The sequence below is a fragment of the Cucurbita pepo genome, chromosome LG04 (genome assembly GCF_002806865.2).
Source record: "Cucurbita pepo subsp. pepo cultivar mu-cu-16 chromosome LG04, ASM280686v2, whole genome shotgun sequence".
Classification (NCBI taxonomy): Eukaryota; Viridiplantae; Streptophyta; class Magnoliopsida; order Cucurbitales; family Cucurbitaceae; genus Cucurbita; species Cucurbita pepo.
Window position 1 is genome coordinate 1,655,550 of NC_036641.1, and position 15,394 is coordinate 1,670,943.

Consider the following 15,394-nt stretch of genomic DNA (forward strand, 5'->3'; position numbering starts at 1 on the left):
CAATCTATAGATAATACTCATGATTCTGTAGGGAATAACCATACATGTAGAAAGTTTATGAATGTTTCTGTTCTTTTTGGTCGCCATCTTCTTCTTGTTCGTCCTCAAGGAGGGAGGTGGTTCGTCGTCTCCCTCGTGTTCATGACCATAAGACTTATCATGTTATCAAACTGCATTGATATCAGTAGCACTCTGTAAGGTTGCCTTGGCTTTAGACTCATGAAGATAATTATGATAAACATAGGAAACAAATCCCCAAAGAGCCAAAACCAAAGCCATGGCCTTCATCCCATTCATTTTGTCATGGAAAAACATCACTGCTAGAATTGGCACAACAGGCAAAGCCAATGTGCTAATCACATTAGAGAATAACGAAGACACCTCAAAAATCAACCCCAACAAACCAATGGAGGAGACCTGCCAAGCCACTGCAGTCCAAACCAAAGTCATCACATAAGAAACTCTACCTTCTCCATATCCCCTCATCTCATCTCCCAAACCTCTCCATTCACCACTTCCGAAAAGACCGACCACACAACCGCAGCTTGCCACGAATGAAGGATATATCTGCATATCCAACACCGTGGCAAACGTTTCTCCCTTGAAAACCTTCTCAAAACACACCTGGAGAAGACAAAGATACAACGAATAAGCCGCAGATGCACCGAGTGTGCAAATGAACCCGATTATGTACTTCCCTTTACTCGAATGAGTTGTGGAATCGGACTCGGAGTTGAGAGCTAGAAGGGAAGCTGAGACAGTGAGGAGGACGAGAGAGTTGAGTATATAAGGAGAGAGCTTTTGAGCATTGAGGAAGAAGCTGAAAAGTGCATTGAAAGCCAATTGGGTTGCACAAAGAAGTGAGTAAGTAGAGACAGGAAGATAGAGTAGGCCATAAGAATACATCAAATTGTCTCCTGTCAAAAGAACACCAAAAGCAAAGCAAATGAAGGCAAATGTGAGGAAATTTGGCTGTTTGGGGGAAGATTTGGTGGGTTGGGTGAAAAAACAAAGGAGGGGAAGGAGAATTGGGAAGCCAGCAGATTGAACCAATGTAGCCATCCATTTGCTATTCCCTCCTTTATCATAATAGAGTCTTCCCAAGAGAGTTGCAGCCGATTGGCCACACACGAGAAAAAGGGCATAGAACCCGATGCGAATCCACCGCGTGTATTGTTCTAGCTTTCGGGTTTTGTTTGAATTCTGGTCTCTATGGTTACCTGATCAAAATCCACGAGCTCAAAATATCATTACGTTTCTATCTTCGTCCTATAAGAAGTGAAAAATATTGTACCTGTAGTGTGAAGTTGAACTTCTTCGGTCACCTCCATGAGGATTTTGAGGCTTTAGGACGAACAAAGGAATCGGATTTTCCTTGGAAAAGTGAAGGAGAACGAAATTTATAAACTTGGGAACCGACAAGAACTTCTTGGAAGAGGATTGGTTTGACTGAAATTGCAGACATGAAACCAAAAGTCAAACTTTGAAGTGCTTTTTATTGGCTGTGGGATAGAAAGTCAACTAGACAAGTCTGAAAGTTTGAAAGATCTTTTTGAGTTGGCCAAGTTTTTGAAACTCTCATGAAATGATCCTATTTGATTTATATCACTAGGAGTTGTCTGTTGTCTATTCCAATGAATACCTTTTTATGACTTCCTTTCGTGTTAAGTAGTATTTATTATTTTATTATTATTATTTGAAACTCTCGTGAATGATCCTAATGTCAATTTACTTCAAACTGGAGTGCTAGAAGATGTAACTAATTGTCAATTCTCCGTACCTAGGTTATATGGTATCAATGTCGTTATTGTTCCTTATTACTTGTTAGTTTATAACATTGTTGTCTCAAATTGATTTCCAAACGTTTTTTAAAACTTTTTCTGACCCCGATTTTTAAAGTCGTTTTTCAAGACTGAGGCTAATGACTTAAGCATAGGTCATTTGAACTAATAGCGACCCAAGTTTTAGTTTGCTAACTTACTCTAGAGGGTCTAGAGGGAGAGTAAGTGTTCCACAGTCACACTACAAGTCTCAAAAGAGTGCAATTATGACACATACTAAGTGCCTCGAGTAAAAATGGTCAAGGGCCAAGTATGTGTCATCAAGGATTTTAGGTAAAGATGTCAAGGGCGCGAAGCACAATTTGAAGCCTCAAATAGGTCAAGAACCAAACGTTGAGCACCATATAGAATATTTAAACCCTAGAAAAAAATGGTTAGGTCGATGTATCTGGAATGAACCAGTTGCTGAATGTGAGTGCATGTCGGCGATCATGATATATGGATTACTTTCATGTTATGTATGCCTAGCTCGTTGTGAAAAGCATAATTATTATAAAAACATGTGGTGGTACGTGATAATACTAATGAAGAATGAGTTATATTTAAAGTGAAAGGTGTAATTATGAATATGTGATACTTAAAATGAAAGATATAATTACAAGAGTAAAATAAAAATTTGACTTAGTTATAATTCCTAATAACTCGTAAATGATCGACTTGCTTACCATGATTAATGAACACAATATGTTTTACCATGTATAAGAGTACAAATCTAAGTTTACAGTAGAGTGACTTAAATAGTTAATGAATGAAAATTGATTAATTAAAAAGTTTAATTAATTACTTATTTATCATTGGTGATTAAAATTGATATCTTGAAAAGTTAAAAAAATTAATTTAGTTAAAAATAAAAAAATTGTAAGGGTTGACATTAATAATTAATATTTAATATATTAAATATGAATTAAAAAATGTATTTAATTTGAAGGGTTAATATTAAATATTAATATAAAAGTGAAAAAATAATTTTGTGTATTGATACATTAAATATTAAAAAAGGTAATGTATATTATATATTGAAATTTGAATGAGGTGATATTTTACATTATTTAAATATAGTTTAGATAAAATATTATATTTTAATATATTAGATATTAAAATATATTATTGTGAACTTGACCTTAGGATCGAGCCAAATAACATCGTATACTAAGTGGAGAATTCTCTATATAGGCTCCACCTCTTTTGTCGTTTTATAGATTCCCGTCAGTCTTGACCTTATTTTTAAATCAAACCCGTCATTCTTTTCCATATTTCTTTAATGTGCGTTTGTTTAAATCTAAACAAAATTAAAGTAAATTCGAATGTTTTTAGAGTAGATCCAACTTTAATTATAAACAACTCGTGAATGATTGACTTGTTGAAATGATTATATCAGTGACGCAACTATATAAGATGTATCCACATACAATATCCATCTCCACACTAAAAATTGAAAATTTTTCTTTAGATGTTTCTCTCGAAGTCTCCCACAAGCTTTGATCTTATTATGTGTATTTGATCTCGTTGTGTTTGGGTCATAACTAGAATTTTTTTTTTTTTGGGTAGAAATATAGGAGATTCAACCTTAAACGATTTGAAAGATTAAAATTCCGCCCATTTAATTATTAATTTTTTTTTTCATTTAGATAATTAAAAGAATTGTAAGATGAATGCAACATTTTGTGGAACTTATATCATTAATTTATTAATAATAAATTAAAATAAAAGTCATGATTATTATTTTTAAAAATAAAAATGGAACTAATAAGTAAACACGTGGCGATATGAAATTACGTTTTGAACAGATAGGCATGTTGTAGACGGAAGGGTAAAAGAGTAAAGAAGCCCTAAAATGAAAGCATGGTGCTGAAAGCAGAGGATTGTAGCCCATACTTCATGTTGCATTATAAAAGGAAAACCTGGCTTTGGCATCGCACTTTAGATCTTTCCAGAACTTCATAAATCTTCGAGGATCTGCTTCTCCATTTTCTCTCTAGCCCTAAAATTACCAGGTATAGATTTCTCTCTTCTAATTTTCATTCTCTTTTCGAATTGTTGATTTTGATTCTTGATTCTTGATTGAAGAAAGAACAAGAAAGAAAGCAAAAAGATCTCGTAATTTCGCGTGTTGATTTTCTTTTTCATTTCGATTTTGTGTTAATTTTGATAGCCATGGTGATGATTGATGACTATGGTTATGGCTCAATAGGTTATTCTCCTCCATCCTTCTTTTAATCTATGCGATGTTGTTTCATTTTATGATGCAATTTTTATTAACATTTATTCTTATCCTTTTCAAGATTTTGTTTTTATTGTACACGAGAAACGAGACAATGAGCAGCAGAAATAGCCGCACCATCTATGTTGGTAACCTTCCTGGAGATATTCGTTTGAGAGAAGTAGAAGATCTGTTCTACAAGGTTTGATTTCCTCAAATAATTATCTTTATATAATCCTACTTGTTTTGGTGAAATTTTAGTGCTTAAAACCGAAACCCTAAACCGGGTCGTTTGAAACACGTGCTAAAAAAATCCAAGNCCCCCCCCCCGACTAATTCTAGTTTGATTGCAGTATGGACCGATTGTCGACATTGATTTGAAGATTCCCCCACGCCCACCGGGCTATGCTTTTGTGGAGGTGAGGTTAAATCTTGACGCTTTTGGAACCCCGTCTCTCTGGCAGGAACATTTTTCATCGGAGTCCCTTCAAATTGGTGTCTTATCGTTTTGGGTGTTTAACGAATTTAAATAGTTGTACTGAGCTGTCGGTGATCCTTAATGGAAAACCTTTATTGTCTTCTTATTTTTTCAGTTTGAAGATGTTCGTGATGCTGAAGATGCAATTTATGGCCGAGATGGATACAAGTTTGATGGATGTCGTTTACGGGTAATTTGCAACACACACCTGCTGAAATTATTCTCCAATGATGTCTTATCCACGTATCGAAATATGATGTTGCGATCCTTGTTTTGTAGGTGGAATTTGCGCATGGTGGAAGGGGGGGACATTCCTCTTCAATAGATCATTATAGTCGTAGTGGGAGTAGCCGTGGTGGTGTTTCTCGGCGAACTGACTATCGTGGTATGTATTTTATTTACTTTTACTGTCAAAATGTGATGATACTGTTGTCATGATATTTTGTTTGTACAGTTTTGGTCACTGGATTACCTCCTTCTGCTTCATGGCAAGACCTGAAGGTAAGCACAATTTTTCTATTTCAGGAAATAACCTACTATTATGCTAAGTTCTCCATTTCTTTGTTCGATCATATCCACCTTGTTAAATAGAAGCAAAATACATGGCTTCACTCTCTTCTACTAATTGGTAGTTTGTTTTTTGAATTTAGGATCACATGCGTCGTGCTGGTGATGTCTGCTTCTCTGAAGTTTTCCGTGATCGTGGTGGTATGTCATGTTGACTTACTTGTCCTCCTATTCTCTCTAACATATGGCCCTGTGCAAGTTTCATTTGAACTCGTGGTATTATTATTATTTTTCTTTTGCTGGAATGGAATGCACGTTTAACCTTTAGAAATCCTCATGGGTTGATAATAGTATTCCAATAGCAACCTTCATTTTTTCTTTCTCAAGAAAAGATCATTCTTATTTCTAAACACCTTCCAGCCTTGATTAAGATGAGGTCAGTACGGGGTGTCCTGATTGGTTCTATCTCAAAAAAAGGAAAAGAAAAAGAAAAAAGAAAAAGGAAATAAAGGAAAAAGAAAAAAAGGATGTGAAATCTAGAATAACCACTCCACGACTAGTTTAGTTGTAAGGTCGATTGATCTGAATTCCACGACTCTCTTAAGTACATGGGGCCACAACTAAAAGCTCTTTTTTTTCATACACGTTACTCAAATCTTGTGGTCAAATCTGGATTCTCTTGAAACTGCTTTAGTATTTTGGCCATTCCATCAAGTTACTGATATCCAATTTTTATTTTTACCTCCTGCTATTGAGATGGTCAAAATAGAAATTGGACAACAATGACTTGATGGATGGCGTAACTTTTATTTTTACTTCCTGCTATTGAGATGGTAGATCCTTTTTTCATTATTTATTTATTTTTATCAATTATATTTAATGAGGTCTATAATTGTGTTTTGTTAAAAAAAAAAAAGTCTTCAACACTTCATAAGGGATTTGTTTCTTGAAATATGTGCAGGGATGGCAGGAATAGTAGATTATACAAACTATGATGACATGAAATATGCTGTAAGTTGCTTTTTAGACGGTTTTACTTGTAATGTCTTTTCTGGAAGATTTGCTTCATGTTTAATGGTGTCAGTCTTTGTTTTATATTCTGCGTTTGTGTGGTAATATATGTTATTTATGTTTGTCATTTGTAATCTGGCTTATTTCTGCAGATACGGAAACTTGATGATTCTGAATTTCGAAATGCCTTTTCTCGTGCGTATGTACGGGTATGTGGATTGGACGCTTATTTATTGTGCTAAATTCTGTTTTGTTACTAATAATTTGTGTAACAATACGCACAGGTGAAGGAGTATGACTCTAGGCGTAGCTATTCCAGAAGTCCTTCCCGTGATTCTAGACAAAGTGATTATTCTAGAAGTCCTAGTCGTAGTCCTTATGGGGAAAGAGGTCGTAGCCGGAGCAGAAGCCGGAGTCGAAGTAGAAGTCAATCTCGAAGCCTTATACGTAGTCATAGCCATAGTCATAGTGGCAGGAGCACAAGGTATGTTTTGGTTTGCTTGCAAAGTAAAGATTAAAATGATGAATCATGAAAAATTAAAATGGCACAATATTTTGTTTTGTAGTTTTTCTCCAAGGCTGAAGCACTCTCGTCGGTCGCCGTCAATTTCTGAACAATCCCAGTCAAAGTCTCTTTCAAGGTTTGCGGAATTCCCTTATCATTATTATTTAATCTTCCTTTCCTAAGAACAGTATCTGAATTCACTGTTGCTTTGGTGCTGCTATTCTTTTATAAAATGGATGTCTAGTCTAGGCTTGTGTTTTCCCAGTGCTGGTTCCCATATCTCTTTAATCTGGACAGCTTTATATGTTGACATCTCTACAAATATGTTAAAGTTGTGCTTGCTTACTGCCTGTTGTATGGGACCACCGATTTGTGGTCATCAAGTCTCTTCATGATGACATAAGGGCATTTGTTGTTTCTTGTTGGAAAATGTGTGGTGGCACTTTCTGTTTTTTTATTTTTTTCTTGAAATGTTCTCAGAATCAGAAATAATAAGTGTTCTTAAGTCACTTAAGTCAGCTCTTCTTGAGTAAATAAGTGGGAAAAGGAAATAAGAAATGGAAGGAACACATAAAAGCAAAGATAGGTGGCAACCAATGGGGTTCAGGAGAATCTGCTTGTAGACATTGTTTTGATGATGCAAGGATTCTTGAATTTCATACACTTCATTTGCAATTTTCCTGATTTATGGTCGCTATTTTTTCCCCAAAACTTTTTTCCTCTTTTTTTTTTTTTTTTTTTTTTTTTTTTTTTTTNTAAAGAAATATTTTTACTTTTCCTTTGGGTATGCTCGGGGTTAACAAAACAGAAGCTTATTGGTTTGGGCAGTCATCATTGTTTGTTTATGTTTTTTGCTAGATATGGGCTTTTGCGGAATAATTGAGACTTGTTAGGGGCTTGAGAGATGTGGTGCTCAATGTTCTTCTTTCAACTCTTTGGTTGTTGAGGTAATACAGTTTTGTTGATGAGCACCCAGACACATCCTCAATGATAATGATTCTTTCCCTTCCCTTATATGCATGTTTTCCCAGTTACTGCCAACACAATGGAAAAGCTCGTTGAGTTGCAATACTATTGTTTGCTACGTTGAGAATTAGTCCTCTGTACATCGGTTCTACATTAGTTTGGGTTATAGTTTGAATGTTCTTCCCTCTCACTGTTTTGCTGCCTGTGTTTATTTGCTTTCATTCTTACTTATAATCAACTCTTGATGGGCTGGGATGAAAGAATTGAGCTTGGAAACCAGTCTTCTATGTATTTATTGTTGTTGAGCTTGGAAACAAATTCTCTTTGGATAATCTTATGATTCTTTTGGTTATTGATTCCAGGTCAAGGTCGAGATCCAGATCAGGATCACCAGTTTCCTCTGTAAGCAGCCTTCCCCTTTCCTGGATTTCCTTGTGTCTATGGATAAGGTTTCACTTCTGGTTCTCATTGTTTTGTTTATTGCTGCAGCGTCATGAGAGGAAAATTCAGAATCGGAGCAGATCTCGTTCCAAGTCCAGAAGCCTGTCCAGATCTCTTTCACCTGAAGTAATATCCTGATTCAGAACATGTGCATATTTCTCTAAACTCAGATAGCATCTGTTCCCGAAGTTTTGTATTCATGATTTGATTTTTGACTTGAACAGGGGAGATCTGATCGAAGCCGAAGTCGAAGCCAATCTGTTGATTCCAGGGATCGATATTCAGAATAGATCATATTGTTATTGAGATGGGATTGTAAAGCGTAGAAGAGAGATTAGCGTTGGGTATATTTGGAGGGCTGGATTTAATGTGTGTGTGTTATGGGTGACTAGTATTGACCCTACCCATGTTTCAGTGTATTTTGACCCTACCCATGTTTCAGTGTATTTTGACCCTACCCATGTTTCAGTGTATTTTGTACGTTGGTACTTGCTTGGTTATATTTCACTTCAGAATTACCAAATGAATTTCTCGTGTCAAAATTTTAATAAACAATTTACTTTCTTATCGTCGTCCTTTTTTAAGTTTAGGAAGAAGTCCCAATTTCTTCCTCAAATGAATGGATCATCTTTGGGACCTTCCAATGAACGGTCCATACTTCATGGCCCTATTACGCTAATAAGATCAATGCATCAGCTGCATTGCATGGACAGTCTTAACCTTCCATTTATCTTCGGAGTCATATGATGACAAAAAAACAAAACAAATTAATTTACCTAAAATATTGTTCTGTCTCCACCCACAATCCTAGTAGGCTTCTAGACGTGGATTTTTGTTAGTGATTCTCGTAGGTCGTGGCTTATCACATGAGTTTGAATTTCATATTTTTGTACGTGGAAAGAAGAATAAATATCTTCATATACCTGTTTTTTATTTAATCAATATCATGATTGGCGTTATTTGTAAGTTATGTAACTTACCAAATATTGGGCAGGGCTGTTTAAATTCATGACAATATCAATAGAACAAGGGGACATGAAATTAATTAAATGATAGGATCCGAATCTTTCAGATATATATATATATTATGAACACTCTCATGAAGTCTCATGAAGTCAAAAACCAAAAGCTGACCTGTCCTGTTCTGCTCATACATTACTGAAACCACCACGTTTCATTGTTTACAAATAAACACTGAATATTTTCAACTATCACTGCAAGAATACAATTTACCAAATTCACTAATCTGGCCCTCCCGAGCTACCCCAAGTTACTCCAACATCCTTATGAATTGGATGGGACATGAACACCAACACGAACACAAACAGGAAAAGGATGTTACCTACAAATCTTAGTTTTCCCATCCGATTCATAACGTTATTCTATAACCTCCAGGGTAGACAATCTCAAGGAAGCCAAGTCCATCACCACACTAACCATATCGGTAACTCGAAGCGAGCTTGTTTTTTTTCTTATCGGCTGCTCTCACAGCATATAGAGTCTAGCGGCACATCAAAGACTCGGCCATTACATATCATCCCAATCATTACATAAATTTCAGTTTCAAGTCATCATAGTGATAGTTTTAGCCTCACCGGGAATCGGTAAGTAAATGATGGTTGGTCTATGACCAATTTTGCGACGATGCCCTCTCGGGACCATGCCTTTGACGAAAGCTGCTGGACCTGATGCTTGGATCAGAAACACTGGCGGCGCCCTGATGAATCTCTCCCCAACCTGGATCTCTTTCCATCTGGTTCAAACCGAAAGAAGGCAAGTGATCTCTTTCCCATGGGTGAAAACGATTTGGCACAGTGTTCTCCAGTTGGAAATTACGACCCGATGATGCGGATGAGTAGAAATAGAAGCCATTGGGTTGATCAGATGATGAGGCCATGGGTGCTTGTGACAGCCCTCTGTGATTACTTGATCTTCTGGCACCAGAAATTGCAGGTGGGCGAATGCTTCCTGTAGTGCTAGGTTGTTGATAATATGCTTGGAGAGCTTGAACTCGGTCACGAGCACGTGCATTGCTGCCAGGATATGGAGGAATCATTGAGGAAGCAACCGAACTCCCAACCCTTGCACTGGAACTGTGAATCAAAAGAAGATATTGTTCAAATTAAAGGGCTTCTTTCTGTTTGAGAAAAGAGAAAAGGGCTGTTTCTCACGATGCTTGAGATAACCAAATATAAGTAAAAGGCTGTATTATGTCTTATAGAAGATTTAGGTCCTACTACAACAGGCAAACAATTAAGTGGTACACACGGCTATAAACCAGTGTCGGAGGTAAGGAAACTGCCTCCACAACAAGACAGCCTGTAACCGTGGACTTAGGCTGCTACAAATGGTATAAGAGCCAGACACCGGGCAATATGTCAGTGAGGAGACTGAAACCCGAAGGGAGGTGTACACAAGACTGTGTGCTAGGAAGAACGCTAGGCCTCGAAGGAGGGTAGATTGTGAGATCCCACATTGGTTGGGAAGGAGAACGAAGTATTCTTTATAAGGGTGTGGAAACCTTGCCCTAGCAGACGCGTTTTAAGAACCTTGAGGAAACGTCCGAAAGGAAAAGTTCAAAGAGGACAATATCTGCTAGCGGTGGGCTTGGGCTGTTACATAGGCAATGCTGCATTGTATTTCTGTAACGTTAAGACTAAGAAGTTCAACTGGTTATATCCAATTATGTTAAGACATACCTATGACCGACAAGGAAAGGATGCATTCCGGATCTTGGTAGTTCAGTACCGACTCTAGTAGCAGATCTTTGGGCAACGGATGCAACCGTCGGCTGATCAGCACCAGCAACACGATTGTTTGTTGTGGAAAAGGGCAGTGAATGATGCTCCCAATTTTGATAATGAAGATCCACTGCAGGAAATGCATAGGAAGATGGTACTTCACTGGGTACTGATGGGGGGCCATTCCAGTGACCACTGAAATTCGAAGCTTCAGAAGCACTTGAACTTGACGAAGAGGGATGAATAGGTCCAAAGTAAGCAATATATGGGCAAGGATGAGTTGCAGAAGATACTGCGGTATGTTCGGCGAAAACTGCATGTTGTCCCAAAAGGTCATGATCTGCATCACAACATTATCAACCCGGTCAAATTTGGTTGCTTCCTCAAACTGCAGCTAAAAAATGGATCAACAATTTCTGTGGGGGAGAGAAATCTTACAAGCAGTTGACGATAAGTCGCCATCCCTGAAAAAGTTAAACATGAGAACGATTCAAGACATCAGGATGGAAGATTCTGTATTTACACAATAATTGCAACAAAGATCTGTCTAAATTTCTGTTTGGCTAGCAGCATAGAACAGCCCATACATATATAGAATCTGAAAATTTATAAAATTATTCATATGAATCTCATCATTCTCAGCAGCCGTCGTTGTTGATGAGAACGAGACCACTATTGAAAGGGAAAGGATCGTCTTCCCTAACGCGTTGTAAAGTAGGCAAAGAAAATTTCATTATTCAATGAAAATTTTCAAGTGGTGCATAGCAAGACAACCAAATAGGCCATTAGAAATGGCATAAGTGCACCTACCAGTAAAGAGCTACTAAAGGAGGAAGACCGGCAAGTGATTCCCTCTCGTTCCAGTAACGTTCTTTCAAGTAAAGTCATTTTTACTACTTATTCTACAACAATCCAAGAAGCAGCTTTATGACTCAGGGAAACAGTTGATTTTTGAGGCATTCATTCTCCCTTCTTGGTTGGTATTGCAAAGTTCACCCTTTCTTGGCCCCTCTTTATAAGAATGGCTGAAGAAGAGCAGAAGCTCCAGAATGTCCGTCCTAGACTCCTGAATTCATTCTCATCTTGATCAGCCACGGAACTTCTGAAATCTAAAGAGTGCAAGGAGGCTAAAATTTTGACGGTCAACCGAGCATAACATGCTAGTATTACATGGTTACTGTACTTTTTACCGGAACACATGTCACTTGCAAGAATTCTGGGGGAGTCATCCTCAAATGATTAGACCAAGAAACTCTACCATACATTGTGCAACCTTTTATTGTTCTTGCAAAGCCTATTCATAGGTTCATACAGTATTGTATGAGATGGGTAATACCTTTTGTATTTCTATAAGAACATCTATGGCACCCCAACCACAATGAAGATCCCCAATATCAACTATGGATAAACAAAGAGAGATTGAACAAATAAAAGAAAGGCAACTCAAAAAAATAAAAAAGAAATCCTTCCTTTCTTCAAGTCGAAGGTAGATCAGGCAACCTTGTTAATTATACCCAATTAATCAAAATGAAAATTTCCAAATCAACACATTTGTTTGAGGGCCTTCATGGCAAGCTCTCTCTTTGTAGGCTTTATGTGGTGCTGGTGATCTCTCTAAAGCTATCTTCCAAGCTTCAACTGGAAAGAAAGACATGAAGAAGGAAAGGTATTTGAATGGATTATTATTCTTAAAGGCAGAGGTCTTGACACTAATGATTAAGTCCAAAGTACAAATCGTTTCCCTCCAACCGAAGCATACTCGATTATAATTTGTAAGAGAGGAGATCAGCTTTATTAAAGTTTCCCTTGCTCCATGTTCAATGAAAACTGCTTCAAACCTTCAATATGAATCTCTCCCCAACTCAGTGCACCATAGAAATCACTCTTGGTTCCATTGCTCCTTGTTAAAAAAGTAAGCCAATGTCTTATAATCAAATGCCATTAGAGCCACATTTTGGAACATTTTGATGAAGAGATTTTGAGATTGAATGGAAACATGGGATGCTATTGTTTGGGGTACTTCCTTATTGAGCCCTCCAACTAGAGAATTTAGTGGTTACTCTCCATCTATTTTTTCTTCCAATTGGTATGCCTGTTCTGTATTCCTTGGAAATTTTTCCTTCATTCTCATCAATGAAATTATATTAGAAGAAGAAGAAACGTAATGCTGAGATGGTAGTTCTGAACAGAATTTATCGGGGAACAATAAAGACATCACCCACATCAAAGGCAGAAAAATAGCAATTCAGTGTCATCCACATACTTACATTTAATTCTATTAACTAAAATCATGTGACGATTCAAGCTCTAAGATTTCTCGATGAGATTTGTTACTTTCCTTGAATCTTTTATTGAAAAGGATGTATTTAAGTTTTCAAAACTCAAGTTGATATCTCAGCATTTAGAAGGAAACAACATATTCTCTCCCACCTTACACTGCAAAAAAATGCCTTTAGTTTCCAAATCCAAGCTGTAAAGTTTTAGATAGGAATCAGTTACCAACTAATAAGTATCAACGCATCATATATAACCAATTTAGAGAACAGGAACAGAACCAAGAAAGAAGACATCAACATAAAAACCGGAGCGTCAATTATCCTTATATCATTAATGAACAAATCAAAACTTACTCAAATGAAGGAGGAAGTCGAGCTAAGTTGCCAAAAGGACACCATTGAACTCCAAAGGCCTGCAACAAATCAAATTCCAGCTAAAATTTGGTGGAAAGAACTTAATACAATGAGTAAACAAGCAGGTCATGACCCATTTAGAATATGAACTCATGCAAGATAAATCTATAAACATGATTTATAACACCCAAGTATTTAAACGTGAATGCACTGGAATTTAGGCATGTCGTTTCTGAGCATCAGCCTCGAGCACATTTCAAATCAATTCACACAATGAACTATTTTAAATGATAAAACTTGCTGTCACCAAAGATACAGAACTACCTAAGAAGGCCACAAAAACATCGGTCAACCTAACAAATGTCAGACCATAAAAGATAAAAATTACAACAGAAGTAATTAAAAATAAACGAAAAATAATCAGTGATTAAAAAAGGAGCCACAATTTTTAGTAATAATTATTGAGAGGGAACTAGTTCGTTCGCCTTTTAAACAGCGAGGACTTCAAATGATTCCAAGTATCAACCATCTCCCTATGGGACACCGCTTTTGACTATGCAGATTAAAATCTAGAACAGTTGAAGAACATTTCCCAAAGTGAAAGGAAAAGTTTGCATCACAATTATCAGTTCCCGGTTAATTTAACTTCTTGTTCTTGTTCACATGGTGCTCTGATGATTGAAAATTTCCATGGATACCCAAAACGTAACGTACATGAGTGAATCAATGAAAGACAATCGCTTACCATTTCTGAGTAGCTTAGATCATAGAGATCCTCTTCGTGGGTCCAATCATCCATACTAAAATCTGGAAACGACCTACAGCCATTAGCATAAAGCCATTGACCTTTTTCAATCTTCCGACAATTGGGGCATTGCATTGCCCCTTTAATGTTGAATGCCGAACCAATGCAATCTAAGAAAACAAAAAAGAAGTACAATAAAAGAATCAACCAAAAAAGAAAATATGTATCTAATCTAAACCATTTCCTTTTCTGACAAAAACAATTGAAACAACAAAAACACAAACTTAAGAGTTGTAATTTCAGCAAAAGAAAAGAAGAAACAGATCTAAAATCACAAGGACCCTAAATCCATATTACGCCCAAAATACACAAGTTTCAACAAGAGGGAACAAAAAAGAGGGCAATTCGTTAAAAAAACTCACCAAGATGAAATTGATGGCCACATTGAAGCTTAGCCCAAGATCTATCTCCAGAATCGTCAACAACATCGAGACAGATCGAACACGGGACAGAACCAAAGGACTTTCCACAACCGGCACCACATCCTCCGTCGCCATAATCGCCATCTTCCGCCACCGCTTCGTCATCGTTACCCAACCCCATGTAAGAACCAAAAATCTAAAACCCCTAAGCCACCAATCGAAGAACAAAAAGAAAAAAAAAAAAAAAAAAAAAAAAAAAAAAAANAAAAAAAAAAAAAAAAAAAAAAAAAAAAAAAAACAACAAAAGAAACCAAACAAATCGTTGAACAAAAATACAAATCGAGATTCTAGTGAAGGAGGGGAATTCGTAAAAGAATCGAAGTGGAAAAGGGGAAAAAGAAGAGGTGTTCCTTAAATCAAAAGACAGGGGTGAACGAACAGACGAGAGAGAATTTCTGAAAGAACAGAGATGTAAGGAGAAAGAAGAAGATGTTTTTTCTTTTCTTTTTTTTTTCTTTTTTTTTTTTTCGATTTTTTTGTTGGTTCAGACAAAATATACATTAAAAAAATAAATAAAAATAAATAAATAAATAAATAAAAAAGAAGGATTTGGCCACTGTTATTTTATCTCAAATTTGAATAGTTGGATTTATTCTTTTTTTTTTCTTTTTAATTAATTTTGGTAATTACAAAATTATTAAATAAAAAAAAATGAAAATTTAGACAAATTTAAAAATTTCAAGATTTATTAAAAACTTTTCCGATATTCAAAAATATGAATTACAAAATTAACCTTCTATAACTAATCAACTCAATGAATGCTCGGGTACCAAATGACAAGAAATCAACCCAATTGGTGATATCAAATGATATGAAATCACTACAAGTGCCTAGTTGATTGAATATC

The 15,394-nt window shown here is 36.3% G+C and overlaps 3 protein-coding genes across 6 annotated transcripts; 1 reads left to right on the top strand and 2 right to left on the bottom strand.

Annotated features, from left to right (window-relative positions):
* Nucleotides 1-86: 86 nt before the first annotated feature.
* Nucleotides 87-1,721, bottom strand: LOC111792888 (probable purine permease 11). The gene has a single exon (XM_023674507.1). The coding sequence runs from the start codon at nucleotides 1,060-1,062 to the stop codon at nucleotides 166-168; it is 897 nt and encodes a 298-aa protein (XP_023530275.1). The 5' UTR covers nucleotides 1,063-1,721; the 3' UTR covers nucleotides 87-165.
* A 2,020-nt stretch (nucleotides 1,722-3,741) lies between these two features.
* Nucleotides 3,742-8,383, top strand: LOC111792879 (serine/arginine-rich splicing factor SR30-like). 4 transcript variants are annotated; one of them, XR_002814856.1, is made up of 15 exons: nucleotides 3,742-3,835; nucleotides 3,994-4,032; nucleotides 4,124-4,243; nucleotides 4,395-4,460; nucleotides 4,635-4,709; nucleotides 4,799-4,904; nucleotides 4,974-5,020; nucleotides 5,170-5,227; nucleotides 5,988-6,037; nucleotides 6,190-6,246; nucleotides 6,322-6,521; nucleotides 6,604-6,678; nucleotides 7,401-7,489; nucleotides 7,871-7,910; nucleotides 7,998-8,075. XR_002814856.1 is itself a non-coding variant. In XM_023674492.1 (15 exons), the coding sequence occupies exons 3-15, from the start codon at nucleotides 4,157-4,159 to the stop codon at nucleotides 8,237-8,239; spliced, it is 1,005 nt and encodes a 334-aa protein (XP_023530260.1). In that variant the 5' UTR covers nucleotides 3,743-3,835; nucleotides 3,994-4,032; nucleotides 4,124-4,156; the 3' UTR covers nucleotides 8,240-8,383. The 4 variants fall into 4 exon arrangements, 2 of the variants coding, with proteins under 2 accessions (XP_023530261.1, XP_023530260.1); XM_023674492.1 differs by lacking the exon at nucleotides 7,401-7,489 and adding an exon at nucleotides 8,174-8,383 and having other exon boundaries at nucleotides 3,743-3,835; XR_002814857.1 differs by lacking the exons at nucleotides 7,871-7,910; nucleotides 7,998-8,075 and adding an exon at nucleotides 7,574-7,864.
* A 676-nt stretch (nucleotides 8,384-9,059) lies between these two features.
* Nucleotides 9,060-15,003, bottom strand: LOC111792873 (E3 ubiquitin-protein ligase RFI2-like). The gene is made up of 6 exons (XM_023674484.1): nucleotides 14,488-15,003; nucleotides 14,066-14,235; nucleotides 13,321-13,379; nucleotides 11,129-11,154; nucleotides 10,649-11,030; nucleotides 9,060-10,042 (listed from the first exon to the last, which is right to left on the bottom strand). The coding sequence occupies exons 1-6, from the start codon at nucleotides 14,666-14,668 to the stop codon at nucleotides 9,574-9,576; spliced, it is 1,287 nt and encodes a 428-aa protein (XP_023530252.1). The 5' UTR covers nucleotides 14,669-15,003; the 3' UTR covers nucleotides 9,060-9,573.
* Nucleotides 15,004-15,394: the final 391 nt, after the last annotated feature.

What these genes read in the sequence shown, in the direction of transcription:
- LOC111792888 (XM_023674507.1), bottom strand. Translation starts at nt 1,062, where the DNA reads ATGGCTACATTGGTTCAATCTGCTGGCTTCCCAATTCTCCTTCCCCTC.
- LOC111792879 (XM_023674493.1), top strand. Translation starts at nt 4,157, where the DNA reads ATGAGCAGCAGAAATAGCCGCACCATCTATGTTGGTAACCTTCCTGGA. An exon ending in CTTCATGGCAAGACCTGAAG is followed by an intron (nt 5,021 to 5,169) that starts GTAAGCACAATT and finishes TTTTGAATTTAG; the next exon opens with GATCACATGCGTCGTGCTGG. An exon ending in CAGTCAAAGTCTCTTTCAAG is followed by an intron (nt 6,679 to 7,870) that starts GTTTGCGGAATT and finishes TATTGATTCCAG; the next exon opens with GTCAAGGTCGAGATCCAGAT.
- LOC111792873 (XM_023674484.1), bottom strand. Translation starts at nt 14,668, where the DNA reads ATGGGGTTGGGTAACGATGACGAAGCGGTGGCGGAAGATGGCGATTAT. An exon ending in ATCTAAGCTACTCAGAAATG is followed by an intron (nt 13,380 to 14,065) that starts GTAAGCGATTGT and finishes GATTTGTTGCAG; the next exon opens with GCCTTTGGAGTTCAATGGTG. An exon ending in CGACTTATCGTCAACTGCTT is followed by an intron (nt 11,031 to 11,128) that starts GTAAGATTTCTC and finishes GTTGTGATGCAG; the next exon opens with ATCATGACCTTTTGGGACAA.